This window comes from Oncorhynchus clarkii, chromosome 23, assembly GCF_045791955.1.
Source record: "Oncorhynchus clarkii lewisi isolate Uvic-CL-2024 chromosome 23, UVic_Ocla_1.0, whole genome shotgun sequence".
Classification (NCBI taxonomy): Eukaryota; Metazoa; Chordata; class Actinopteri; order Salmoniformes; family Salmonidae; genus Oncorhynchus; species Oncorhynchus clarkii.
The window spans coordinates 38,147,061-38,174,197 of NC_092169.1; the positions used below are offsets into that span (position 1 = coordinate 38,147,061).

The 27,137-nt window shown below is 42.6% G+C and overlaps 3 protein-coding genes across 5 annotated transcripts; 2 read left to right on the top strand and 1 right to left on the bottom strand.

Moving 5' to 3' along the window:
* On the bottom strand, positions 1-9,907 carry LOC139381589 (glucose-induced degradation protein 4 homolog). The gene is made up of 6 exons (XM_071125239.1): positions 9,520-9,907; positions 7,149-7,208; positions 2,831-2,938; positions 2,279-2,380; positions 2,009-2,139; positions 1-1,653 (listed from the first exon to the last, which is right to left on the bottom strand). The coding sequence occupies exons 1-6, from the start codon at positions 9,706-9,708 to the stop codon at positions 1,590-1,592; spliced, it is 654 nt and encodes a 217-aa protein (XP_070981340.1). The 5' UTR covers positions 9,709-9,907; the 3' UTR covers positions 1-1,589.
* On the top strand, positions 9,893-13,624 carry LOC139381588 (ATP synthase mitochondrial F1 complex assembly factor 2-like). 2 transcript variants are annotated; one of them, XM_071125238.1, is made up of 8 exons: positions 9,893-10,507; positions 10,617-10,661; positions 10,771-10,919; positions 11,096-11,193; positions 11,355-11,435; positions 11,599-11,711; positions 11,931-12,046; positions 12,188-13,624. In XM_071125238.1, the coding sequence occupies exons 1-8, from the start codon at positions 10,369-10,371 to the stop codon at positions 12,323-12,325; spliced, it is 879 nt and encodes a 292-aa protein (XP_070981339.1). In that variant the 5' UTR covers positions 9,893-10,368; the 3' UTR covers positions 12,326-13,624. The 2 variants fall into 2 exon arrangements, with proteins under 2 accessions (XP_070981339.1, XP_070981338.1); XM_071125237.1 differs by having other exon boundaries at positions 10,101-10,507; positions 10,768-10,919.
* On the top strand, positions 13,207-27,121 carry LOC139381586 (TOM1-like protein 2). 2 transcript variants are annotated; one of them, XM_071125233.1, is made up of 16 exons: positions 13,207-13,377; positions 13,880-14,009; positions 14,753-14,837; positions 15,544-15,772; positions 16,574-16,708; positions 16,854-17,045; positions 17,192-17,308; positions 17,525-17,658; positions 17,807-17,855; positions 19,086-19,248; positions 19,454-19,577; positions 19,761-19,842; positions 25,891-25,950; positions 26,493-26,529; positions 26,606-26,755; positions 26,927-27,121. In XM_071125233.1, exons 2-15 carry the CDS (start codon positions 13,958-13,960, stop codon positions 26,746-26,748), a joined length of 1,602 nt encoding a protein of 533 aa, XP_070981334.1. In that variant the 5' UTR covers positions 13,207-13,377; positions 13,880-13,957; the 3' UTR covers positions 26,749-26,755; positions 26,927-27,121. The 2 variants fall into 2 exon arrangements, with proteins under 2 accessions (XP_070981334.1, XP_070981335.1); XM_071125234.1 differs by lacking the exons at positions 25,891-25,950; positions 26,927-27,121 and having other exon boundaries at positions 26,606-26,907.
* The last annotated feature ends 16 nt before the right edge of the window (positions 27,122-27,137 follow it).

The window sequence follows — 27,137 nt, forward strand, 5'->3', positions numbered from 1 at the left end:
TTTTTCTTTATTTTCCAGGTGTTACCGGTCGAAGCGTCCTTGGGTAAGGAATCCTTTTTTTCGTTATGACCCAGATTACTTTGTAAACTATTGACACAACATTGTGTATCAGATAGTTACGACCACTAGAGGGCAGTGGTTTGTAGGTAGGAACAGGGAACCAAACACTGCACACATTTTTCCCGCTGTGTATTCTTGACCTTGATGTGGTTCAGAATATACAACCAGATAGAATATTTATTTAGTTCATTGTAGGTGTTTGTATGAAGAAATATAAAGAGCAGGACTCATTGCTAGTATGTCATTGCAGTACAGTTAATACAACAGTCATTTATTTTTCAAGAAAAAGACAAGGCGTTTTGATATGATTTACTCCATTCCTCATAGTCACACCAATCTACTTTCAGTCCACACACACACACACATTTTGATAAGCTTTAAAAAGATGGCACCATTCCATGGCAAGGGACTGCTTTAAAAGGCAATTAGACACAATATTTCCTTTAATGAGAAAGAGACACGTTTAATACTATCATAATAGAATAAATCTGTTTTCTGAAAACGAGTTGTATGGTTGAAGTCAGAGTTGTACTGTTAAACAATGTTGCATAGTTAACGATGAGGGGGCATGGATTTTTTGTCAGTGAAAAGTAAAACGCTGCCGACTGCATGGGGCTAATAACATGATTCCATGTCAAATCCAACCAGGATCTATCTACGTGTGGCGTATGTACACTGAGTTAGCAGTGTTGCACTGGAGTTAAACGTGTGGCAAATAAATCCAGTAACAGAAGCAATCATGAATGTTACCTCGTTAGTCAGAGACCTCCAGACACTCATTACTCTGTCTTCTGAAGCTTTAGAATGGGTAGCTGAAGATATAACTTGCAAAATCTCTTCACAGGCAATCAGAGAAGTTAGCTGAGATTTCCAATAAAACAATAACACTGTCATTCAATGAGCTATAAAGTCTTTAAAGCTCCAATCCAAAAGATGCCTGACCTGTAGTTCAAAGATCAGTAAACTTTATTCCAAACGCTGACATTCAGCTTCAAAATTGACCCAGCATTTGATAGAGTAAAATTCTAGAAGAATCCTTGTCCAATATCTGTTCAGCTGTGATTGGATAACAGCAGACAAGTCCCCAAGAGGGAATCTTCAGCTGTATTTATAGTGTCCAAAGATAAGTGCTGTAGTAATGGAGTCCAGGACTCGACCTCAAAGCAGCAGAGTGAAAGAAAACAATATATTTTAAACCAGACATTAAAACAAATTAAGAAATTATAAAGCATCACACTGCTGCAACTGTCTGCCCCAATCTTACGACTGAAGTTCCTGCCTGCCCTGGGGCAGAGCAGTCCTTTCCCTCAGTCTTTTGCATCCATCTTTCCATCTCTTAATCTGTGAAAGCTCCAGCCTAAAAGACCTCCTTCCATCTGTCCATCAATAAATCCATAATTTCCTCAGACGTACTCTTGGTAATCGTAACAACAGTTTCCATGTTCCCTTCTCCCCAGTCCTTCCCCAGCCTCAGTAGCTTCTGCAGGCCTTTACAGTCCTTCTGAGCCAACAGAGCCACAATTCCTGGGTCACCGAAACTCATAGATGGCTGCACTGTGTTCTGGAACATGGGTGAGGTTCAGAGACTGGTACCTGTGAAGGAGACAGACAGAGTCAGACAGTGCTAGTTACTTTGGAAAGTCAAGAGAGGAGAGATGCATTGGCCTGTCCCAAATCAACCTCTAGTCCTTGACTCATATCTAACAGAAAACAGTGCATTCTGTTTAACTTGACAAATAAAAATCACATAACTTCATGCCCTGTTTCTGTGGGGCATGAACACCATTCTGACCTTGATAACACAAATATTTGCAAAACCAGTCTAAATAAAAAAAAGATTAATTTAGAGAAAATAAATCATCAGAACTGATGATGCACAGGAATATGTTCTAAGTTATCAGTCTCAAATGTTCATGAATTAACCCGTTGGTATTTAATGTCCTGTTACCATTCTGAGCTCCTGTGGTAGTAGTACCCCTCAATGGTGGCTGTGGACTTCTGGAAGCAGATATAGTAGAAACCAGCAAAGGAAGCACCGCTGATGTCTTTAATGGTGTGATCAGGGACCAGGAACTGCTCCTGTGGAGGAGGAAAACAACAGTTAGTACATCCTTATAACAACATTATACAGGGGAAATGTTTCCAAACTTCATATGCATGTTTCAGGTTTTCCTTGGTCGGGGAAGAAAATGTGATATGCGGTCAGGTTTAAGCTTACCTTCCACCTCATGAAAATGTAGTCAGAGTTCTTCAGCTCATCATAGTCAAACTCATCCGAGTTGAACGTTTTTGCATACTGGTAGAAGGCTTGGAATTTTCCCTGAAGCCCAAATAGAAAATGGTTAAAACACACCACAAGGGGTCCTTTTGCTGGAACAGTACAATCTGTTAATCAGAACTATTGTTGACGACAATTCTACTGATATCAGACAGTAAAAGCCAAACCACTGTTCTGTAGCAACCTGATCTCAGAAACACAGAACTAGAATCCTGTGTAATTGCATCAGATGCTGGTTAAGGGGAGATATTAACCAGACTAGTGAAGTGCCCCTACTTTCAGCACAACCTTCACTCAATCCTGATATGACCAAATAAGCAGTGACTGCAAACCAACATCAATCATGGGGGGTGGGGGGGGTAATGCCCCCACATTTTCACCAGACAACATTAGCCTACTTTATTTGGATCTGAGGTCTAAAGCAGAGCAATGTTGGTGGAATCACGTTTTTCTTTTTAAAGGGCTAAATTAAAGATCACATCTTCAATTTACCCAGTGCTTGCGATCCACATCCTCATCTGCATCCCACTTCCTGGTTAGAAATGGACGCTTCCTGCTGATGATCTCCCCAGCAAAGAACGTAGTCAGAGTGGGGTACTCCTATGGAAGAAAATCACAACAGAGAAACAAGTTATAGGCTGGGAATCAAATCAACCCACATTTTATTTGTCATAAGTGAAAAGCTTACTTATACAAGCCATTAACCAATAATGTGGTTCAAGAAATAGAGTAGAGAAAATATTAACTAAATAAACTACAGTAAAATATTACAATAAACAATAACGAGGCTTTAAACAGGGGGTACCGGTACCGAGTAAATGTGCGGAGGTACAGGTTGAGGTAATTTTTTACATGTACAGTTGAAGTCGAAAGTTTACATACACCTTAGCCAAATACATTTAAACTCAGTTTTTCACAATTCCTGACATTAAATCCTAGTAAAAATTCCCAGTCCTACATCAGTTTAATTTAATAATTGTGAAATGTCAGAATAATAGTAGAGTGGTTTATTTAAGCTTTTATTTCTTTCATCACATTCCCAGTGGATCAGAAGTTCACATATACTAATTGAGTGTTTGGTAGCATTGCATTTAAATAGTTTAACTTGGGTCAAACGTGTCAGGTAGCCTTCCACAAGCTTCCCACATTAGTTCGGTGAATTTTGGCCCATTCGTCCTGGCAGAGCTGGTGTAACCGAGTCAGGTTTGTAGGCCTCCTTGCTTGCACACCCTTTTTCAGTTCTGCCCACACATTTTCTATAGGATTGAGGTCAGGGCTTTGTGATGGCCACTCCAATACCTTGACTTTGTTGTCCTTTTTGCCACAACTTTGGAAGTATGCTCATTGTCCATTTGGAAGACCCACTTGCGACCAAGCTTTAAATTCCTGACTGATGTCTTTAGAAGATGTGGATATATTGAAGCAACATGTTCCTGCCTCATGATGCCATCTATTTTGTGAAGTGCACCAGTCCCTCCTGCAGCAAAGCACTCCCACAATATGATGCTGCCACCCACATGCCTCACGTTTGGGATGGTGTTCTTCAGCTTGCAAGCCTCCGCCTTTTTCCTCCAAACATAACGATGGTCATTATGGCCAAACAGTTGTATTTCTGTTTCATCAGACCAGAGGACATTTCTCCAAAAAGTACAATCTTTGTCCCCATGTGCAGTTGCAAACCATAGTCTGTTTTTTTTAATGGCGGTTTTGGAGCAGTGGCTTCTTCCTTGTGGAGCAGCCTTTCAGGTTATGTCAATATAGGACTCATTTTACTGTGGATATAGATACTTTTGTACCCGTTTCCTCCAGCATCTTCACAACGTCCTTTGCTGTTGTTCTGGGATTGATTTGCACTTTTCGCACCAAAGTACATTCATCTCTAGGAGACAGAACGCGTCTCCTTCCTGAGTGGTATGACGGCTACGTGGTCCCATGGCGTTTATACTTGCGTACTATTGTTTGTACAGATGAACATGGTACCTTCAAGCATTTGGACATTTCTCCCAAAGATGAACCAGACTTGTGGAGGGCTACAATTTGTTTACTGAGGTCTTGGCTGATTTCTTTTGATTTTCCCATTATGTCAAGCAAAGAGGCACTGAGTTTGAAGGTAGGCCTTGAAATACACTGCTCAAAAAAATAAAAGGGAACACTAAAATAACACATCCTCGATCTGAATGAATGAAATATTCTTATTAAATACTTTTCTTTACATTAGTTGAATGTGCTGACAACAAAATCACACAAAAATTATCAATGGAAATCAAATTTATCAACCCATGGAGGTCTGGATTTGGAGTCACACTCAAAATTAAAGTGGGAAACCACACTACAGGCTGATCCAACTTTGATGGAATGCCCTTAAAACAAGTCAAAATGAGGCTCAGTAGTGTGTGTGGCCTCCACGTGCCTGTATGACCTCCCTACAACGCCTGGGCATGCTCCTGATGAGGTGGCGGATGGTCTCCTGAGGGATCTCCTCCCAGACCTGGACTAAAGCATCCGCCAACTCCTGGACAGTCTGTGGTGCAACGTGGCGTTGGTGGATGAACTGCTGACACTCCAGCCACATGAGGTCTAGCATTGTCTTGCATTAGGAGGAACCCAGGGCCAACCGCACCAGCATATGGTCTCACAAGGGGTCTGAGGATCTCATCTCGGTACCTAATGGCAGTCAGCACATGGAGGGCTGTGCGGGCCCCCCGCGGGCCCCCAAAGAAATGCCACCCCACACCATGACTGACCCAACGCCAAAACGGTCATGCTGGAGGACGGCGTCTCCAGACTCTGTCACATGTGCTCAGTGTGAACCTGCTTTCATCTGTGAAGAGCACAGGGCGCCAGTGGCGAATTTGCCAATCTCTGTGTTCTCTGGCAAATGTCCTGCACGGTGTTGGGCTGTAAGCACAACCCCCACCTGTGGACGTCGGGCCCTCATACCACCCTCATTGAGTCTGTTTCTGACCGTTTGAGCAGACACATGCACATTTGTGGCCTGCTGGAGGTAATTTTGCAGGGCTCTGGCAGTGCTCCTCCTGCTCCTCCTTGCACAAAGGCGGAGGTAGCGGTCCTGCTGCTGGGTTGTTGCCCTCCTACGGCCTCCTCCACGTCTCCTGATGTACTGGCCTGTCTCCTGGTAGCGCCTCCATGCTTTGGACACTACGCTGACATACACAGCAAATCTTCTTGCCACAGCTCGCATTGATGTGCCATCCTGGATGAGCTGCACTACCTGAGCCACTTGTGTGGGTTGTAGACTGTCTCATGCTACCACTAGAGTGAAAGCACCGCCAGCATTCAAAAGTGACCAAAACATCAGCCAGGAAGCATAGGAACTGAGAAGTGGTCTGTGGTCACCACCTGCAGAACCACTCCTTTATTGAGGATGTCTTGCTAATTGCCTATAATTTCCACCTGTTGTCTATTCCATTTGCATAACAGCATGTGACATTTGTCTATCAGTGTTGCTTCTTAAGTGGACAGTTTGATTTCACAGAAGTGTGATTGACTTGAGTTACATTGTGTTGTTTAAGTGTTCCCTTTATTTTTTTTGAGCAGTGTACATCCGCAGGTACTCCTCCAATTGACTCAAATGATGTCAATTAGCCTATCAGAAGCCTCTAAAGCCATGAAATCATTTTCTGGAATTTTCCAAGCTGTTTAAAGGCACAGTCAACTTAGTGTATGTAAACTTCTGACCCACTGGAATTGTGATACAGTGAATTATAAGTGAAATAATCTGTATGTAAACAATTGTTGGAAAAATGACTTGTGTCTTGCACAAAGTAGATGTCCTAACCAACTTGCCAAAACTATATTATGTTAACAAGAAATGTGTGGAGTGGTTGAAAAACAAATGTTAATGACTCCAAACTAAGTGTATCTAAACTTCCGACTTCAACTGTAGGTGTAGTGACTATGCATAGATAATAAACAGCGAGTAGCAGCAGTGTAAAAACAAAGAGAGAACAGTCTATGACTTGGGTGACTGGAGTCTGACAATTTTTTGGGCCTTCCTCTGACACCGCCAAGTATATAGGTCCTGGATGCGATATACTGGGCCGTACGCACTACCCTCTGCAGCGCCTTAAGATCGGATGCCGAGCAGTTGCCATACCAGGAGGTGATGCAACTGTTCAGGATGCTCTCGATGGTGCAGCTGTTGAACTTTGAGGATCTGGGGACCCATGCCAAATATTTTCAATCTCCTGAGGGGGAATAGGTTTTGTCATGTCCTTTTCATGACTGTCTTGGTGTGTTTGGACCATGATAGTTTGTAGGTGATGTGGACACCAAGGAACTTGAAACTCGAAGTGAAAGGGGGCATGTTCAGCCCTCCTTTTCCTGTAGTCCATGATCAGCTCCTTTGTCTTGCTCACATTGAGGGAGAGGTTGTTGTCATGGCACACCACTGCCAGGTCTCTGACCCCCTCCCTATAGGCTGTCTCATCATTGTCGTTGATCAGGCCTACTATTGTTGTGTCGTCAGCAAACTTAATGGTGTTTGAGTCGGGAGTACAGGAGGGGACTAAGCATGCATCCCTGAGGGGCCCCAGTGTTGAGGATCAGCATGGCAGATGTGTTGTTGCCTATGCTTACCACCTGGGGGTGGCCCATCAGGAAGTCCAGGATCTAGTTGCAGAGGGAGGTGTTTAGTCCCAGGGCCCTTAGCTTAGTGATGAGCTTTGTGGGCACTACGATGTTGAATGCTGAGCTGTAGTCAATGAACAGCAATCAGAAACATGAAAATAAAAGCATGAGATTCAACCTCTATTTAACCTCTTTTCAGTATCACGTAATTCATTCTCACCTCTGTCAACCCTTTGATCTTCAAGTACCCACACAAGTATGAGGCTTCCATGGTCACATGCTGAAAGAAACAACACTTCATTGTGAATATAAAGGCTGGACATACAGAAAGTAAGATCAATGAAAAGCTGATTTCTGCTGGAGTCTCAGGACTGATAAGAGAGCTGGTAATTAAAATGTTAACCCTATCACATGTCACTTCAATTAATGATAGGGTCATCCTAAAGCTAGGTTTAATTAAGCATTAAGCACAACTATGCGGCGTGCCTGGACACAGCCCTTGGCCATGGTATACTAGCCATATTACAAACAGCCCTTAGCCGCCTTATTGCTATTATAAACTGGTTACCAATGTAATTAGAACAGTAATAATATACATTTTTGTGGTATATGGTCTGATATACAAAAGCTGTCAGCCAATCAGCATTTAGGGCTTGAACCACAAAGTTTATAATGGCTGTTAGAGCATCCCTGACAAAATGTAAGATGACACTGGCAGTAGGGCTGGGCAATATGGCCAAAATGTCATATCAAAGTATTTTCCAAATTTAATGGTATGACGGTATTTAATGTTTTTGAAAAAAAGTTTTACTTTGAGTTGTGCGTGACCCTACGGTGGCAACACATTCAATGGGTCTTTCTTCATTCTGATTGTTTTATACTGTTCAATTCAACCAAAAATAATTTCCCTCAATTTCTGCATTCCCTGCACTCATTTGAGACAATTTCCACACTGTCACATAGGGCTGCATGATATGGGCAAAAAAAAAATAGGCCTCTTTTTTACCCAAATGTTGCAATTGCGATTTGACTGCCGACTTAGATCAAAACACTTGGGTGAACTGTTGGAATCATGGAAATAGAATGAGAATTATAATTACACTACTGTTCAAAAGTTAGGGGTCACTTAGACATGTCCTTGTTTATGAAAGAAAAGCAATTTTTTTGCACATTAAAATAACATCAAATTGATCAGAAATACAGTTTAGACATTGTTAATGTTGTAAATGACAATTGTAGCTGGAAACGGCTGATCTTTTAATGAAATATCTACATAGGCGTACAGAGGCCCATTATCAGCAACCAACTCCTGTGTTCCAATGGCACGTTGTGTTAGCTAATCCAAGTTTATCATTTTAAAAGGCGAATTGATCATTAGAAAACCCTTTTGCAATTATGTTAGCACAGCTGAAAACTGTTCTTCTGATTAAAGAAGCAATAAAACTGGCCTTCTTTAGACTAGTTGAGTATCTGGGGCATCAGCATGTGGGTTTGATTACCGGCTCAAAATGTCCAGAAACTAAACACTTTTTTTCTGAAACTCGTCAGTCTTTTCTTGTTCTGAGAAATGATGGCTATTCCATGCGAGAAATTGCCAAGAAACTGAAGATCTCGTACAACGCTGTGTACTACTCCCTTCACAGAACAGCTTAAACTGTCTCTAACCAGAATAGAAAGAGTGGGAGGCCCCAGTGCACAACTGAGCATGAGGACAAGTACATTAGTGTCTAGTTTGAGAAACAGAAGCCTCAAATACCCGCAAAACACCAGTCTCAACGTCAACAATGAAGAGAGGACTCCAGGATGCTGGCCTTCTAGCAGAGTTCCTCTGTCCGGTGTCTGTGTTCTTTTGCCCATCTTAATCCTTTCTTTTTATTGGCCAGTCTGAGATATGGCTTTTTCTTTGCAACTCTGCCTAGATGGCCAGCATCCCTTAGTCTCCTCTTCACGGTTGACGTTAGACTGGTGTTTTGCAGATACTATTTAGCGATTAGCTGCTAACACGATTTAGCTAAAACTTGCTAAGAAAATACAAACGAATAGTGTAATTATAGCACGCACGAAGGAAAGTGACATCGTTGTCAACAACATTGTTGCATTGACCATGCAGACCAAACAAGTCTCGTGGTCAAGCAACAAATGCTTGAATGACAGGGGGCGGGACTAGGTCTGTGTGGAAAGAAGCATAGAGAGAGAGCAGAGACGAATCAAGTAGCGGAGTAAACTAAATTTTTTGCATTAACTTGGTGGTAGTGTAACTAAATTCAAATATGTGTAGTGTTTTCAGTAGTTAATTTACATTTTTGCCCTAAAGTGGTATAGCTTACTACTGGAACACATGACAAACATAAGTACAGGTAAGGGTTTTCAGAATTAACATTTTTACAATAAAGGAAGGATGGCGTCTCAATGCTGATGCTAGTAAATCCCGCGACCAGTCATCAAAACTCAACTCCGCCTCGATATAAGAGAAAGGAGTTGAGGGTTCCTCAGGTAATTTCTGGAAGCTGTCAATCATTACGTGTTATGACATGTCAGCAAAATGACTCGTCAGCTGACTGGCAAATTAAAGTTTCATAAATCGAACTTGCCTGCAAAACAACCTCGACATCGTAGGAGTTGCCTTTGCTCTTCTGGTGTCCTCGGAACTTGGAGCCGCTGTACAGAAGCGAGGCGACAACCCCGGGCTGGTGGGTGTTGATCGGGGGAGCCGGGATAAGCGAGGCCGAGGATGTGAAGGCCATGGGGGTGTTACGGAGGTATCCAGCGGGGACAGGCATGATTCGGGTACCGCGGGGAGGACACCGACCGCAGTCAGTGGCCGTCCGGGCGATAGAAGGGGGTACGGAGAGCACGAATGAGGCGGCTCACCTACATCCAAATGCCTCCAAATCTATAAGCACTTCAGTCACCACCAGTCTTGAGTAAAGTAAGCTGACTTTGACGCAGGTGCCGTAAGGCAGCAGCATCCTCCTCTCTCATTAGCTGAGGAATTTCAGTGATCTAAAACCTCGCTCCCTACTGGCTTATTTAGCGCAATGCTGTCTGGGAAGTGTGCGGATGTAGTTTTTTCCCGCTCTAGTACTGTTCCATTCTGGTTGATTTTATAACCACTATGGAACTACGTTTCCCATGTATCTGGGAATTCTGTCGAATCTGCGGTCTGTCAAACACGGAAGGTCACGCTCATGTAGAGATGCGATGCATTGCAGTGAGAGGTGTGTGGAAATACAATCGTATTTCTCCAAATGGTGAGTCTTAGTTCAGTCAACCTTCAACTACTCTTTGGTCATTTCTTATAGTGACCGCAATGTTTCCTACATTTTGAATAGCGACAATATCCGGCATTCATAATTCCTGCTAGCTAACGTTAATGCAAGTTTTGAACCCCACTTGAATTGGGAAAACCTGTTTGTTAATAACTCTCTGTCACTGACACGATGCTGAGGAATCTTGTGAGATTGCACAGTCGTGTGGGGCATGCCCTCTCTCCCCCCATTGTCTGCCCAAGAAGTCAAGCTCTCAAGCTGCCGCTCCCTCTACTCTCTGTGAACTCAAAATATTACTCCATTATCACAGGTAAGAGGTGCACCATTTGATCACCTTTTTTCATCAAATATCTGGCTATATGCACCATGGAGGTTGCACAGTTCTTGACATGTTGACTTTGTTATGCTGTCATCAACAGAAAGAAAGAAATTCTACGAGGATGTCAGCATATCCCACGGAGAGGGTGAGTACTGGACCGGGCGAGTGAGATACTTTCTCTCTTGATTGAAATAAGTCTGAGTGCTAAGAATTCAAGAACTTACTGTAACATTACCTTGATTTTTGGTCAGCAGGTGGCATGTTTGAGATCAACCTGGACCAACGGAAACTGAAGACACCAGGAGGAAAGCTGTTCACAGCCCCCAACGAAGCCTTAGCCATTGCCGTGGCGAATGAGTGGGATACTCAGAAAGACACGCTCAAGTTCTACAGCATGCATATGGTATGACCTTTTACCTTAGTTATTTTGTTTGATGCTTCATGTTGGCAGTATCTGGAATGACACACTGTACCCCAAACAGGACACTACTTTCATTAGATATTTTGACTTGGGCACTGATTTAAAACTAATCGGGGAAAAGGGGTGCCATTTGAGATTTGTTCTCTCTCCTACTTCAGACCACTCTCTGCAACACAGCCCTCGATAACCCTACATTCCGCAGAAAGGACCAAATAATCACTGCTGCCCTCAAGTATCTGGAGACTGACACAATTTGGTACGCAGAGGTCTTTGTAGTAGCATAGGGTTTTAGTTTATGGTGAATAAAAGTAACCTGCCTAACAAAGGACAAATATAATACACAGGTTCTCTCCATCAGATCATTAATGCGTGTGATTTTGTAGGAATTATAACTCTGATTATGTTGTCTCCTTGTAGTTACAGAGTTGAGGAGCCTCCATCTTTAGTGGAGCTTCAGAATAATGAATGGGACCCTGTGCTGAACTGGATTGAAGAGGGGTTAGTTTCACTTTAACATGATCATTGACTCATTTGCTGTGAGCTACCTTATTAGAAGTTCACTGGACATGTCTACTTATTTGCATGTCATCTTCAGCAAAGGAGGGAAACAGATTTGTAGCGTTGTCTTGAGAGCACTTGAATTAATGTTTTCCACTTGCAGGTACAACGTAGTCATTGGCTCTTCTACCAATATACTGGGGCCAGAGATCCCACAGGCAACAATGAATACTTTTCGCCAGCACCTGGGTTCCTATAACTTCTGGTCCCTGACAGGTAAAAACAACTAAAAGTGTAATTAGAGATACTCCCATCCCGTGCACATGTGCAAATTCTGAACTGTGTGGGTGCTAAAGGAATCAGCCTCTTGCCTAGACCAATTGAGAGAGAACCCTCAGAAGTTGCACCGCTGTTCATCATCATATTGCTGAGTCTCTCAGTTAAATAGAGAGTACACGACTGCACTAATACTATTTGCGTGTCCTCTGTGTGTAGGACTGGAGTATGTGATCACCCAGCTGAAGTCTGTGGTGCTGGCATTTGCATTGATTGACAAACACATTACAGTGGAGCAGGCTGTGCTGCTGTCACGACTAGAGGAGGAGTTCCAGGTATGAACTCGCCACATAATCAATGCACATACAGAGATTAGAAAAGCATCTTGGCTATGTATTCAATCTCCCTGTCTGTTTCTGTCTTCCTCTCTTACTAATGATTTATTTTCCCCCCCACTCTCTTTCCCCTCTCCACAGATCGGGCATTGGGGAAATGTAGAGTGGGCTCATGATGTTGACCTGTATGAGCTGAGAGCACGTACAGCAGCAGGGGCTCTGTTTGTACATTTCTCCTCTGAGAGTTCAACGGTCAAACGCAAACTCATGCAAGACTAAGGAGGCGCTTCCCTGAGTCAAACATACAAGCTCAGACAGCACTCTAAGAGCAAAGACAACAAAGGCGGTGTACTGGCCTCTGACTGGGAAGAAATCCCAACTCATTAGGACTTGAATTTATCTCTGGTGTTGTCCTTGGTGGAACAAAAACACATATTTTATCTACCCAGGTCCGTGACATAATATGCAGTTTATAAAACGTCCTGTGATGATTAATTTCAGTAAAGAGGAACTGTCTCCTCTGCCACTCCTTCCCTGTAAAGTACAGCCAAGTATGATGATCATCTCTTCTACATGTGTTTTGAATCACTAACCAGGTTTCCATCCAACCTTTTTATGGGAGTAAAGTACACCTGGGACAAAAATATCATGGCAGGTTTGATGGAAACAGAACATTTGTCTGCAAACTTTACAAATGTCGACAAAACACAATATGATAGACAAGTTGGGATCTTTTTGTATCTGTCAAATTAATTACATGAGAAACGTTGGTGGAAATTACTTTAAGTATTGATATATTAACCATCATATCGATGTAAATTTGGGAACCACTGTATTGGGCTACGGATTAAAAAAAGGGATTATCTCAATTGATGCCCCTTTCCAATAAATATAGAGGGTCTTATTCTGGTGACATGATCATCGATGCTTGGCTGCTGTTTGACACAAAATAATCTCGTCATGTACAATGGCCTATCCGCACGTGGTGTTTGCTAGAGCGCACGTGCCAATACCAGAGTGGGCACACTCGCTATATAACGCACATTGTTTTGTGAGAGAACTATCAATAGAGTTGAAAATTCGATTGAAACCAATTTAACTTGTTTTTGTTATTCGGTACATGGGAATTTAACGCAACGGGTAGGTGCGTTATGTCATCACGCATCTACGTCATTGATGGAACCATATCTCTGGGTGGGAAAATGCGTATTTTGTTCTTATGCAGATTTTTGAATATTCGTATGAAAATCTGTTCCCAATTGGATGAAAACCTAGCTAGGTACCTCAGTCATCAGTGACTTTTTGGAACGTCGGATGTTGTTATGGAAACTGTAAGTGTTACCCTCTGTCTGTTTCTGCCCAGACGTCTCACCCACTCCCACTGTATTTATTATGTGGTGACTAGCTTGTACAAAGTTTACTCTTTTGCTTCAGTAGAAATTGAACAAATCTATCAATGGGTCAAACTGACTCAATTATGTTTGTTACATGCACAGCAGGGACATGTATACCAGCTTTTTTGTCTAACAACTTTGCATCAAACCCTAAATGCATTAGAATAAAAATGACATGGGGAAACACTTTTGTATTTTTTTTGTTAGAAAACATTTTGAAATCTTATTGTAAATTCATTGAATTATTGTCTTGTTGACGTGAGAAGGTTGATATGTAAACATACTTTCTCAAGGGTTTACATTGGATTGTGTCCACTGCACAGATAGTAAAATCCTATTAAGTTTAAAAAACCTAAAACCAAAATGAGTAGGTTTTATTGTTGGTTGTCATTTATTTACAATAATAATGTAAAGATAGATGTTAATGTTGCTCAATCAGATTGACATGCGGGCGGGGCTTACTTGTGCCTTTCCCATGAACTGGTGACTTCGTACAAATTGTTTGTTGTCGATCAAGATGGAGTTCCTTTTGGGAAATCCATACAGCACTCCTGTGGGACATTGCATTGGTAAGTCTTTATAAAATAAACTGTGATTGAAAGGAAACGTCAGATAATCGTGTTTCACGTTCTTGAATCGCATTGACATTTGATTCTTACTTGCTATCGTCTTTTAAGCTCTTTGGCTATCGATCCACTTATTAGCGAAGCTATATGCCTGGCTGACTTGCTATTATTTTGGTTATTTGCAGGCTGGTTGGCAATAAAGATGTTAACTAGCTATGTGTATATACACATAAACAATAGTTGGTGGTAATCTTGCTAGTTCGTGGTGGGGATCTGGAACAGTATGTTGTATCGCTAGCCTGCTATAGCTAACGTCAACTAACTTGTATTAATTCTCACTACTAAACTAGCTAGTTAGCAACCAAGCTAGCTAGGTTACGGTCTGTACTGTATCTGGTTGCGCTAACTGGCTTACTAGCGAATGATTGTAGCTGGCTAGCTAACTATTCGATTGAACCATGTCTGTCGTTTGCCATACATTTGTCAACTGATACAACTGGATCACTGACCTGGGCGCAGTTGTCCTAAGCCGCAATAACCAGCCCTCCCCAGTACGAGTGTGGGCAACTAGCTAGTTAGCACTACCTGTCTGTTCCCCAGTATAGAGTTGACAGTGGTTGTGAGACAATTAGCTAGCTGACAAGTTAGTATGTGATCATTAAAGTCATGAAAAATATATTGTTTTCAAATTACAATATTTTTCTACTGCTCTGACAAGAGGAAATGTAATGTTCTGTCTTCTTTAGAGAGAGCCACTGATGGCTCCCTTCAGAGTGAGGACTGGACCCTCAATATGGAAATATGTGACATCATAAATGAAACTGAGGATGGGTAAGTAGAAAATAGCTTTCAACTATGCCAATGAATAATATGAAGTCAAACACATTTTACACCTCTTCTTGAGCTATGTGAAGTTTGACTCCATTTGTCCCTAGTGACCTACATGTGAATATGACCACGCTTTCTTGTTGAAGATCTCTGGCTTTGTTTGCCGCTTATCAAATACTTGTCTTACCAGAAGGAGTAATGGACTTGAGGATGGATTTGCTCCAAGTGCTCTTCTACTATCTAAGGCTTGGGTGGCAATCTGGTCCATTAACCTTGTTTGTGAAAGTGTTGAAAGCCATTGCCTGTTTCTGTTTGATAAATGGGTGGGAAGTTAGGGTATGTTGATTTGCCCCTACTCCCAGTTTATCTCAAAGTATGAGATTTGATAAAGATTTGATAAAGCCCTATATGAAGAATTCAAGGGAAGGCCACACCTAACTATCACAGTACGATTGATTTGTTATCTGCATTATAGTGTAACCTAAACTAGAGCCCTCTATTAGACCATGTAAGTAAAACATTGAGTGTTAAAGAGTTTAAGTAAAGTGTTACTAACATGATTTCAGTCAACATGGAGAAATTATGCTTGGTGGTGCTGTTACTACATTGTTACTACACAGTAGACTATATGTTTTGTGTATCATGCATATCATGTGTCTGTCTCCTCCCTCTCTGACCCTGTGCTCTGCTCTGTGTGTTGTTGCTGCAGGCCCAAGGATGCCATCAGGGCCATGAAGAAGAGGCTGAACGGGAACAAGAACTACAGGGAGGTGATGCTGGCACTGACCGTCCTGGAGACATGTGTGAAGAACTGTGGGCATCGTTTTCATGCCCTCATCACCAGCAGGGACTTCATAGACGGCGTGCTTGTGAAAATCATCTCTCCCAAAAACAACCCTCCCACTATCGTACAAGACAAAGTGCTCTCACTGATCCAGGTAAAGGATCACACACACTTGTGTGAATGTGTATGCATGACATGTTTTCCTTTATATTTGACGACTTGAGTAATAGAGTAATATTGAGTAATAGAACCAGCTTTCATTGAGTATTCTGACAGAATTGTCTGAGGAGATGATGATAGATTGTCCTTGAGAAAATGGGAGTCATTTGAGGAAGTATACTGTATGGCAAGTGCTTTGAGAATGTACTGTATGGTATAGGCTACATACTGAGGCAGTGGAGGAGGGTGTTTGGTTACATGTAGCTGCAGTGTTAACCAGGCAGCGTCTTCCTGGTGTGCTACCTGCAGCCAGGCCACTGGTTCTCTGTTTACCATGGGGATCTCGGGTAACCCTGGCCGATTACCTCAGGTGGCTTCTAGTTTCCCGCTGACATGGTGGCTGTTGATGTCTGCTAGAGCACACAGACCTGACAGCAATGAGGAACCATACGGTTTTTGGCTCAGACTCTGTTCCTATCATCTTGTACAAGTACTGTAACACAAAACAGAGACCTGACCGCAATGAACTGAATGGTTTCTCACCTCGTGCAAGTGTTATATTACAAACACAGCACAGTTTTCTCACAAAGATGTATGTGTAATGATGATACACCAAAGATGCTTCCTTGCTCGGCAAGCAATAGCTTCTGTGGTAGCCTACATTTTTTTTTTGACACCTCTGACCTTAATACTTTGACCACCTAATGAATACTGCACTGAGAAACATGAGAAGATTATACAGTGTATATAACACTTGTCTTTCTCATCTGCTTTCTCCCTCCCTCCTGTCTCCCAGGCGTGGGCTGATGCGTTCAGGAGTAGTCCAGACCTGACGGGTGTGGTCCAGATCTATGAGGAGCTGAAGAGAAAGGGTATAGATTTCCCAATGTCGGACCTGGATGTCCTGTCTCCCATCCACACACCTCAGCGGGTACAACTGCCACTGTCACATCCATTTGCATGCATTTCCTTACTCTAAATTGAGTATGAAAATACATCTGTTGTTCTGCCATTTTTCAACAAGTTTATCTGAGTTTTTTGGGGTTTGAGTCTTCTTTTCTTTTTTTCATTTAAAGCTGTTGACTGGCCCAGAAGAGAACCAAGCCACCGCCCCTCCCCTGGCCCAGCCTATCCCCCAACCCCAACAGCAGCCTCCTCCCCATGCTGTCTCCGCCCCATCGTTTGCATCGTCTGTTCCTCCCACCTACTCCGCCCCGCAGGTCCCCAACCTTGGCGCCTCTGGGTCTATCAACCCTTCACCTGAACAGGTAGGCGAGAGTGAATTTCCGTTACAGTTGCACAATCTGATCCCTTCTCAGATTTGTAAGAAGGCTTTAAAATCTTCTGGATAGCTTGCATTCTAAGGTGCATGGAGATGGATCTGAGAGGCGTTGACATGGTATTCCCTGTTCAGATCTGCCGGCTGCGAAGGGAGTTGGACATTGTGCGTGGCAACACAAAGGTGATGTCAGAGATGCTGACAGAGATGATTCCTGGACAGGAGGACCCCTCGGACCACAAGCTCCTGCAGGTCATACTCCTTTCTCTCTGGTATTCTTATAGCGTGTAAATAGGGCTGGGCTTCTTGGGCATGTGACATGACAAGCGAAAACTCCTAGGCTTTATTTTATGGAGGCCACTTCATTGTTTCTGGTGTACTGGTCAAACTATCTGTAATATCAACAAGTAATTTCAGCCTGGGCAGCACTATATCTTTTGACGGCTAGCCCTCCTGTGCTTTTTGTAGGAGCTGAACCGAACGTGTCGGGCCATGCAGCAGAGGATAGTGGAGCTCATCTCCTGTGTGTCTGACGAGGAGGTCACAGAGGAACTACTGCATGTCAACGACGACCTCAACAACATCTTCTTACGCTACGACAGGTAGGCTAGCTTACACACACCCACCCACCACTCAGAGATGGCTAACATTTCTGTCTCAACACCTTTCTCCTCTGAGAGGCATGCATGACTTCATGTAATAGTCGTTGTGAGCAGGTATGGACTAATTGTTATTTGGCTTCTCTCTCAGGTACGAGAGGTACCGGTCAGGCAGAGCATCTCAGGGTATCAATAATGGGGTGAGTTAGCAGTGACAGCCATAGAACGTAACCCCCCCACACACACACACAATGACATCCCTTGCTTATTTGTACATGGTTGTCGCATATTTCTGTGGTGAAGTTTCTGTACTTTGTCTTCCATAGCTTGCCTGTTTCTCACATTTCCTCATTCTGTAACATTGTCGAGTCTGTCTAAAATACAACTGTTCTGTCTAGAGATGTAGGCATGTTAGATCGTCTGTCGATGTCCGCACCGTACCATTAATATGATGTACACACTGACCGTGGCGTGTTGCCCAGGCATGTTAATGATTTTCATGGTCTTTCTCCTTTCTGTTTGTCTCTATGTCTAGCTGAGGCAGGCAAGTATGAAAGTCGCCCCAATAAGTAATATGTCACGTATTTGGACCCAAGGTGGCCACTGTTAACACATGGCTGAACTATATGGACCCTGTACATCCCGTTTTCTCCATGTGGCACGTTTTAACCACCCACTCCCCTCACTAACTGACACAGAGACAGTCTAAAGCTGGGAGTAGTTGCAACTAGACACTGATCTATGGCCTGGTGGGTTTCCTCCCCGTATGGTTAAAGTTGGGATTCAGGGAGGGTAAACTGATCCTAGATCTGTGCCTAAGGAATAACATCTACCTGTGTCTAAAGATGCACCAACCCCTTCCCCACCACCACCCATCATTCTCAAGAGGAAAGATTATTCTCTTTCGCAGCCAGAAGAAAAAACGCCCACCCAGTGCAAAGGTCATTGCATGGTTACTGTGGTCACTGCTCATAAATACATGATAATATCACAGACACACCAAACAGCTCATTCTTCGCCACAAGAAATTGTATTATTGCAATTCTCTCACTAACCCATTCTGGCTGAGTACCTACCCCTCCCTTCAGAAAAAGTCCCACAAACAACAACTGTTCCTCATTCATGGGCAGATTCATGTTTTCCTATGATATTCCCTGACCTCTCACGTGCTTTATTTGCCTGTACCTTTCTGTTCAAGGTAATCATGTTGATGTTAGTCAAATTGATGAACAAAACTGAAGCCAAATGTCAGAGCCCTTTCTGTAATCCCTGTCCCCTTACTTCAGGACTCGTTTGTCACTTTATTGTAGTGATAGTAATGGAAAATGGAATTAGCATTCTGTTTCGGAATGGCTCCTAAAAGAGTGGTCTTACATTGTCTTCAATGGGTCTCTTTCTCTCTTTCCCCCTCTGTCATCCCTGGATCCCAGGTCCTCAGTGAGGCTACAGAGGACAACCTTATAGACCTGGGCCCTGGATCTCCTGCTGTCGTCAGCAACATGGTCACTTCCACCGCCACGCCTCCGTCCTTCACCGCCCCCGCCGAACGTCCTTCCTCACCTGCCTCCCTCGCTTCTCGGCTGGCCGTCCTCGGTATGTCCTCCAGACTGTTACTCTACACCGAAGTCTATTTAGTAAAAATAAAATCTACTTTAACAGTGCTGAAGCATTTTGTTCTCTTTGAACTGTTTGCCAGGTAATTTAGCAATGTGACTAGTTCTTAAAAACATAAATATTGATATATTTAATTTTAATTTTGTTGGAACAATATGGCGGCTGTCTTTTTGTTGTTCCTCAGACGTGGGTGCCAGTGTGACCAGCACTCTGAGCTCTCTGCCCAGCTGTAAGCCTCAGGACGACTTTGACATGTTTGCCCAGACCAGGACTGGAGCTCTGCCACTGACCACCGAGACACTCGTCATGTAAGAACACATCATACATGTTCTCCTGTTCAGAGACAGCCCCTACCTCCTAGGCTTGTAATGAATAGAGCATACACAATTAGCTTTTCTACATGACTGACAGTGTCTGTTCTGCACCATACATTTGAAATCTGAATGTTTTATAACTTGCTGTCCTCCTGGTCATTACCTCTATCCTGGCAGAGCTCCTATAGAGGACCTTAATGCTGTAGGTGGGATTGAGCTGCCTCCTACTCTGGAAGTCAGGCAGCAGCCTGCAGGAGGAGTGAGTATTGTGGCTGGTCAACCTTTAGAAGTGCGCTAACATCACTAATGATCACTAACTTTTCCATGCGGTGTGCTGTTACTGTCGGATAGGGCTGTCCCCAACAAAAGATAATCTTGGTCGACTGAGAGTCTTCTGTTCTTTTTCATATATACACACCCTATGTGTTTGAATAAAATTAACTATATGCACTGCGCTTGTCTGATTCTTTAAGCGCACTGATTGATGAAATAATTAAGACACATTAATGATTAAAAAGGGAGCCCGAGATCAAGATAACCAGAAGAAAAATAAAATAATAAATAAAGTGAACAATGTTACTTTAAGTTTTCAACCATACAGTAAGTAGAGCAGCAGTAGTAACAACCTAATGAAGTGAGGAAAATACTAGGAAATTAATTATACAGTAACAAAGAGTACAGTTTTAATTGAACATATTCACATTTAAAAAGCTGTTTTTTATGCTTGATCTGGCAATGCGGTCAAGATACTCAGTACGGAGCATTTGCAGAGCCGCCTGAGGTCTGTGGAAGCCAAATCAAGCACCTCCAAAATGTTGTAACATTACAGAGGGCTCTGTAAGGCTCCGCATTGATGTGAATGGTAGGTGGGAGCTGTACGTGCTGTATAAACACAAACTCCCTTCCTTGACAACTTTCTTTACCACAATTCTACCAGACTTCTGCAAAGGCAGCATCGCAGTAAATGCTGTACGGCCAATGCAGATGCCGGATTGACCATGCTGCTAGCTTAACTGTCACAGTGGTATTCAGTACAGTATGAATGGCCATGGCCCTAAGTCTGATTGGACTGCACCAGAAGAAGTGCACCTCTGCAAGACCCACTTTAACCTTGTACATTTTCCCATTTGTAAGTTAATATTTGTCTGTATCCTTTCCTCGAAATTAAAATTTAAAACCTGTTTTCCCCCCCAAAAATCTGCATGCCCCCAGACCCCCCCCCCAATGTCGGAGTCGCTCCAACGCCCCTGGCTTCAAGACTGGTGATTATAGACAGCAGACTAATACTTTCTGTTTGACCGAATCAACTAGGTAGCAACTTGTGGGAGTCAACCATCTGAATTAGACCTATAGCAGCCTAGGTTAAAACGGTCAAAGATAAGCTTTCCACCGACTCCTCCAAACGTGAATAGCCTGTCTCTCAAATATAAGATATTGCAAAATGGAAAAATCTTATAAGCTATGTAATAAAGAGCAGATAAAATAAGACATTTTATTAAGAACATAACAAATTGAACAGTAAACAATTAAGTTGTTCTTAATTAAAATAATGAACTGCAACAGTTACAGGCCTAGTATTCAATCAACATACAGTGCCTTCAAAAATTATTCATACCCCTTGACTTATTCCTGATTTTTGTTATGTTACATCCTGTATTCAATATTGATTCAATTTGGCCATCTACACACGATGACAAAAGTGAAAACATGTTTTGGGAAATTTTAGCTAATTCTTTGAAAATTAAATGCAGAAATATCTCATTTTAAATAAGTACTCACACCCCTGAGTTGACAACATGTTATTCACCATTGGCAGTGATTCTGGTTAAGTCTCAGAGCTTTGTGGACCATGATTGATCCAAAATTCTTCAAGCTATGCCAAATTGGTTGTTGATCATTGCTAGACAACCATTTTCAAGTCTTGCCATAGATTTTCAAGCAGATTTAAGTCAACATTAAATTGGGAACATTCAGCATCTTCTTGGTAAGCAAATTGAAAATACATTTGGCCTTGTTTTAGTTTATTGTCCTACTGAAAGGGGAATTAATCTCCCACTATCTGGTGGAAAGCAGACTGAACCAGGTTTCCTCTAGGGTTTTGCCTGTGCTTAGATCCATTTTATTTTTATTTTTTTATCCTGAAAAATTCCCCAGTCCTTAACAATTATAAGCATACCCATAACATGATGCAGCCACCACTATGCTTGAGGATATGGAGAGTGGTACTCAGTAATGTATTGGATTTGCCCCAAACATAACACTTGTATTCTGGACAAAAGTGGATTGCTTTGCCACACTTTTTGCAGTATTACTTTAGTGCCTTAAACAGGATGCATGTTTTTGATTTTTTTTGATTTTTCAAATGTTATTGTGTACAGGCTTCCTTTACACTCTGTCAATTAGTTTAGTATTGTGGAGTAGCTACAATGTTGTTGATCCATCCTCAGTTTTCTCCTATCACAGCCATTAAGCTCTTACTGTTATAAAGTCACCATTGGCTTCCTGGTGAAATCCCTCTGCAACTGAATTAGGAAGGACGCCTGTGTCTTTGTAGTGACCAGGGGTATTGATACATCATCCAAAGTGGAATTTATAACTTCAACATGATCAAGTGGATATTCAATGTCTGCTTTAAACATTTGTTTAAACCCATCTACCTTCTTTGCAAGTCATTGGAAAACCTCCCTGGTCTTTGGTTGAATCTGTGTTTGAAATTCACTGCTCAAATGAGGGACCTGTATGTATGGGGTACAGAGATGAGTTTGTCATAAAAAAAAATGATGTTAAATTTACTTTTTGTACACAGTGAGTCCATGCAACTTGTGACTTGTTAAGCCAATTTTTTTCCTGAACTTATTTAGGCTTGCCATAAAAAAGGGGTTGACTACTTATTGATTCAAGGCATTTCAGCTTTTCGTTTTCAATTAATTTGTTAAAAATTTTGAATAACATAATTCCATTTGTCATTATGGGGTATTTTGTGTTTGCCAGTGACGACAAATCTCAATTTAATCAATTTTAAATTCAGTCTGTAACACACTGTGGAAAAAGTCAAGGGGTGTGAATACTTTCTGAGGACACAGTAATTGAACAGTATTACAGTAAATATATTATGTTTAGTAACTAATAAAATAAACGAAGAACAAGTTGTGGCCCATCACAACAGTAGGCTATTTAAGTCACCTTCAACAGCAGCTTATGATCTCTAATGCTGAACATGGCATATTTAGGCCTAGGCTTCTTGCAAAAAGCATAGACTATTAAGCATAGACTATTGCACAATTCCAAACGTTAATCCGCCTGCATAATAGCTTAGTCGTCTCTCTTGTCAGCTGTATCGGACTGGCTTACTTAACTTCCTCACATAGACCTGGGCTGCCACTTATTACCCTACTTCCCCAATCTTTTCAAGTTATGAGACAGGAACACCAGCTTGTCAACATTTTCGGACAGAAGGCAGCTCCTGGTTTTATTGAATATAAGCCCTGCCTTGGAAAAGATCCGCTCTGATGGAGTAGAGGTCGCCGGGATGGAGAAGAGGTATTTCGCTGCTCTGGCCAGCTTCGGATACCTGTCCTCATTTTTTCCCCACCAAGCTAGCGGTCCACCGTTGACTTTCGTTCTATCTTGGAGATAATCCTTAATTTCTTCTTTGCTATCTCGTTGATCCTCTTTCTCTTCCTCATCTCCACACATGAGCATCTCCATCTCTCGCTCCTTGTCCGTTTTCCTTTTCTTTTGTGCAGGTTCCTCTTCTTCCTCCGTGGATGTAGAGTTGTCTCGTTCTCTCTCGTGGGGCCCTGGCTCCTCTATCTGTGACGCGCTCAAACTGTCGGCCAGCTGGGACAGGTTGACATAGGCTTCATGCCGTTTTGCAACGTCAAGGAAGGAAAGCAGCTTGAAGCGGGGGTCTATGACTGCTGCTTGGATGTAAAGACTACTGTCAAATATTTGGTCGTTGAGCTGCCATCTTCTGTCAATTTCCTGCACCAGCTTTGTTTTGAGACTCTTAGTGGCAGGGCTGTCGTCCTCCGCCACGGCTAAGTGGCGGCGTTTGAGATGGGCCAGCATGGGTAAGGTTGCAGATAAAGATGTGTTGTCCTCCTCAGACAGCAGCTCCATCAGGGTGACCATAGGCTTCAGCACATTACAAATGTCTTCTGCCATGTTCCATTGCGCTGTGGTGAGATCAAGGCTGGGTTCCCTTTTCTCTGTGTAGTTGGGGCTGGAGAGCACGTCGGATATGGGCCATCTATGTTCTAGCAGACACTCTAGCATTGTCCGAGAAGAGTTCCACAGCGTGGAAACGTCTTGGGTCAGGAGGTGTTCAGCCACCTTTTGTTGTTTCTGCTTCAGTCCCTTTCTGGCTTCCTTCTTAAAATGAGCAGTGAGGTGTCTGACTGCAGCCGCAGTGCGACAGATGGGGTCTTGTTCAAGAGCGGCATTGATGCACAGCTGTAAGGTGTGCACGGTACATCTGACTCCTTTAACGTCTGCCCATTCCGCTTCCTGCCTCAGTATATCCGCACACAAAACCATGTTTGCAGCGTTGTCATGTACCAAAGCAACCCTTTTACATCCTGGGATTTCATATGCGTCTGCAACTTCTCCTAGTCTCTCTGCAATGTTGGCTGTGGTGGGATTCTCCTCCATTTGTTTTGTCTCCAGCACAAGACACTGCGGTCTCCAGGCCTTGGTAATGAAATGGGCAGAGATGGTCATGTAAGACTCCATTCTCAGGGAGGTCCACATGTCGGTTGTAAAACTTACTGCCTGGCTGTTTTGGATCGACTCCAAAACCTTCTCTTTTGTGTTATGATATTTGGCAGTCAGAGCATGCATAACAGTCTCTCTCTTGGGAACGGTGTAACCAGGCTCCAAGATTTTCAGCATCTTCTTAAATCCCACGCCTTCTATCAGGTTAACGGGCCTCATGTCCAGGGAAATGAAGTCCACGATACCATCGGTTATTTCTCGTTTTATTTTTTCTGAGATGTGGGGCTTTTGGTCCAAGGTGGTTAAACCTGAGCTAGCAGTGGAGGCGCTGTACTGGGGATGCGCCTATAAATACACAAAGTACATTTTAAATTCTGTATGCTAATATTATGTTATTACATTGTAATAGGCCTATTAAATCTGGTAATGTTCCTTTTTCAATCATATAAAACCTGTCAATGTTTTAGCATGCAACTAGAAAAACAAAGGAGGTTAACTTACTGTTTTCAAGTGGTATGTCATATTTGTTGTCGAACTATGGTAAGCAAACCGCTGTTGGCAGAGTTCGCATTCCACTTTTTTGGTGTCATCCTTTACTACATTGAAATGTTGCCATACTGCAGACTTTTTTGACATTTTGCCTTTAATTAGACCTAATAAGAGTTTCAAGTAGCTACCGTATGTAGCAGTAGGTAAGTCTTAGGCAACAGTTAGGCAGATTCGCGTGTGCTGTCTGCAAAAAAATATGGCAGATACAGTTAAATGAAAGGGGATGTTTGGCATTATATGTTAATAGTAATTAACCACACAATTCGTCAAACATTTGTTATAAAATAATAATAAATAATTATTAACCTTGCACCATTTTGTTCTTGCATAATATAACTATATACAATTTCAGTAGCACATATGTCTTAGTGATGGACTGTACCATCCCCACGGCCTCCACAATGGATTAGGCCACTGAGACAGGCGAGAATGAGACGGGTCTCTCCGTCGACCAACAGCCACACAATCGACCAGTCGACTAAATTGGGTCAGCCCTACGGGCAATACATTATTTTCCACCATTGGCGCGTGTGTGTTTACTGTTGGCCTCTGCTCTAACCATTGATCCCAAGCTTACACTCACTCAGAGAAGTAAGGATTTCATATAGAGATTTGTTTTTGATGGGATAGGTCTTTTTAGCTGGCCTGTGGTAGTTTGTGCTTGTTGAGCAGACAACCTCTCTCCCTAACAACTCTAACATTAAAGTCTAGTGCATGGCCATCCCATCCCACAGTTTTTCATACAGCTTGGAAGATGCTGCCTCTTCATATTGACTGTCACTGCATGGCGTTGCAAAGCTTTCACATGGCTGTGTGTTAGTTGGAGTGTTTCATGGTGTTTGGTACTGCATGTCATCAATCAGTAGCAGAGGTCTATGTACCATTTATCAAATGGTTTGTTTGCGTTTTTATTAAATGTTAGGTTTAAGTATTGCTTTTCGTGTTATTTCAGTTATTTTTATATTTAAGTTGGGTTTGTTTTTCTTTTTTTTCTGTGGATATTTTTGTTGTGGTGCTGTTTGTCCATGACGTTGCCCTGTAGATTCCCATTGGCCAATCCTCTGTCATGGATGACATAGAGGAGTGGCTGTGTACTGACGTGGTGAGACTATGATTTTATTCCGCCTGTTTTCTTTTCTCTTTCCTGTTGCATCCTTCCATTTTTGGACTCCTCTTGTTCTTCAGAAATCTAACTAACACATTCCACTTTCTTTGTCTTTCAACACATTTCCTCATCTTTGGCCAATCACGTTTCTGATCCATTGTAGCTTTCTGTGTAGTATTAAGTAATGGTGTGTCCTGGCAGGGAACAAAGGACGATTTCTGTCCTCTTTGGTGCATGGTGGTTTTGTCTTAACATTTAATTTGATGTACGAATATGTAGTAATACTGTGTGTTTGTTGAAGTTCTTTAACCTAAATGGCATTGCGGTTTGGTGAAATGGGGGATCCGCCGTTGTGTGGGTGTAATCCTGTCGGTGGTTTTAAGCACAGAAACTTGTCAATGCTGGGTCTGGTTGTGTTTCAATCAGCACTTTTGGGTAAATGAAAAGTCAAAATGTAAAAGTATATTACAGGAGTTTAAATTCAGAATTCAGGTTATTCTTAAGATAGTTCCACAATTATGCTTTTCCTTCCTCGACAGCAAGGAGAGGAGGGCGAAGAGGGGGTGACCAGTGAAGGTAGGAAACATTTATTCACCTCTAGTAGCTAGCATGTATAATATGCTTCCTCTGATCCCTCTCGTCCTCCTTCTAGAGTTTGACAAGTTTCTGGAGGAGCGGGCGAAGGCAGCAGAGACGGTGCCCAGCCTCCCCTCACCCCCTAGTGGTGATCCCGGTGCAACTACCGGTGCTCCCCAGAAGAAGTCTGAAAGACCAGAGGACGCCCTGTTCACTTAGTTTAGTGGTTTTCAAACCTCTCCTCGGGGACCCCTAGACATTTCATAATGTTATAGCCCTGAACTAGCCCACTGATTCACATAGTCAAGGGCTTGATGATTAGTTGAGAAGTTGAATCAGGTGTGCTAGCCATGGAATAGTCTAAACGCATGGAACGCCTGGGGGTCCCCGAGGAGAGGTTTGAAACCCCTCGCTTAGTAGACCTCTCTTAACCTTTTGACTTCTGACCAGACCAGTGCCTGGAGTCCCCAGACTGTTGTCTGTGACAAATCCACTTTCTCATCCTCCCACTCTGGAGCTGTCTACCATCAGCTAAACGTCTGCTACCCAGTAACACATAGTCATGTTCTCGGGCAATTTACTACACTGCGAAGGGAACCCCCACGCAT

Coding starts and splice junctions, on each gene's coding strand:
- LOC139381588 (XM_071125237.1), top strand. CDS start 10,369: ATGCTGAGGAATCTTGTGAGATTGCACAGTCGTGTGGGGCATGCCCTC. Junction 10,508..10,616: donor ATATTACTCCATTATCACAG/GTAAGAGGTGCA, acceptor TGTCATCAACAG/AAAGAAAGAAATTCTACGAG. Junction 10,662..10,767: donor CAGCATATCCCACGGAGAGG/GTGAGTACTGGA, acceptor ATTTTTGGTCAG/CAGGTGGCATGTTTGAGATC.
- LOC139381589 (XM_071125239.1), bottom strand. CDS start 9,708: ATGCCTGTCCCCGCTGGATACCTCCGTAACACCCCCATGGCCTTCACA. Junction 2,939..7,148: donor AGATCAAAGGGTTGACAGAG/GTGAGAATGAAT, acceptor TTTCTTCCATAG/GAGTACCCCACTCTGACTAC. Junction 2,381..2,830: donor ATGTGGATCGCAAGCACTGG/GTAAATTGAAGA, acceptor TTTGGGCTTCAG/GGAAAATTCCAAGCCTTCTA.
- LOC139381586 (XM_071125233.1), top strand. CDS start 13,958: ATGGAGTTCCTTTTGGGAAATCCATACAGCACTCCTGTGGGACATTGC. Junction 17,046..17,191: donor TCAACCCTTCACCTGAACAG/GTAGGCGAGAGT, acceptor TTCCCTGTTCAG/ATCTGCCGGCTGCGAAGGGA. Junction 17,309..17,524: donor CGGACCACAAGCTCCTGCAG/GTCATACTCCTT, acceptor TGCTTTTTGTAG/GAGCTGAACCGAACGTGTCG.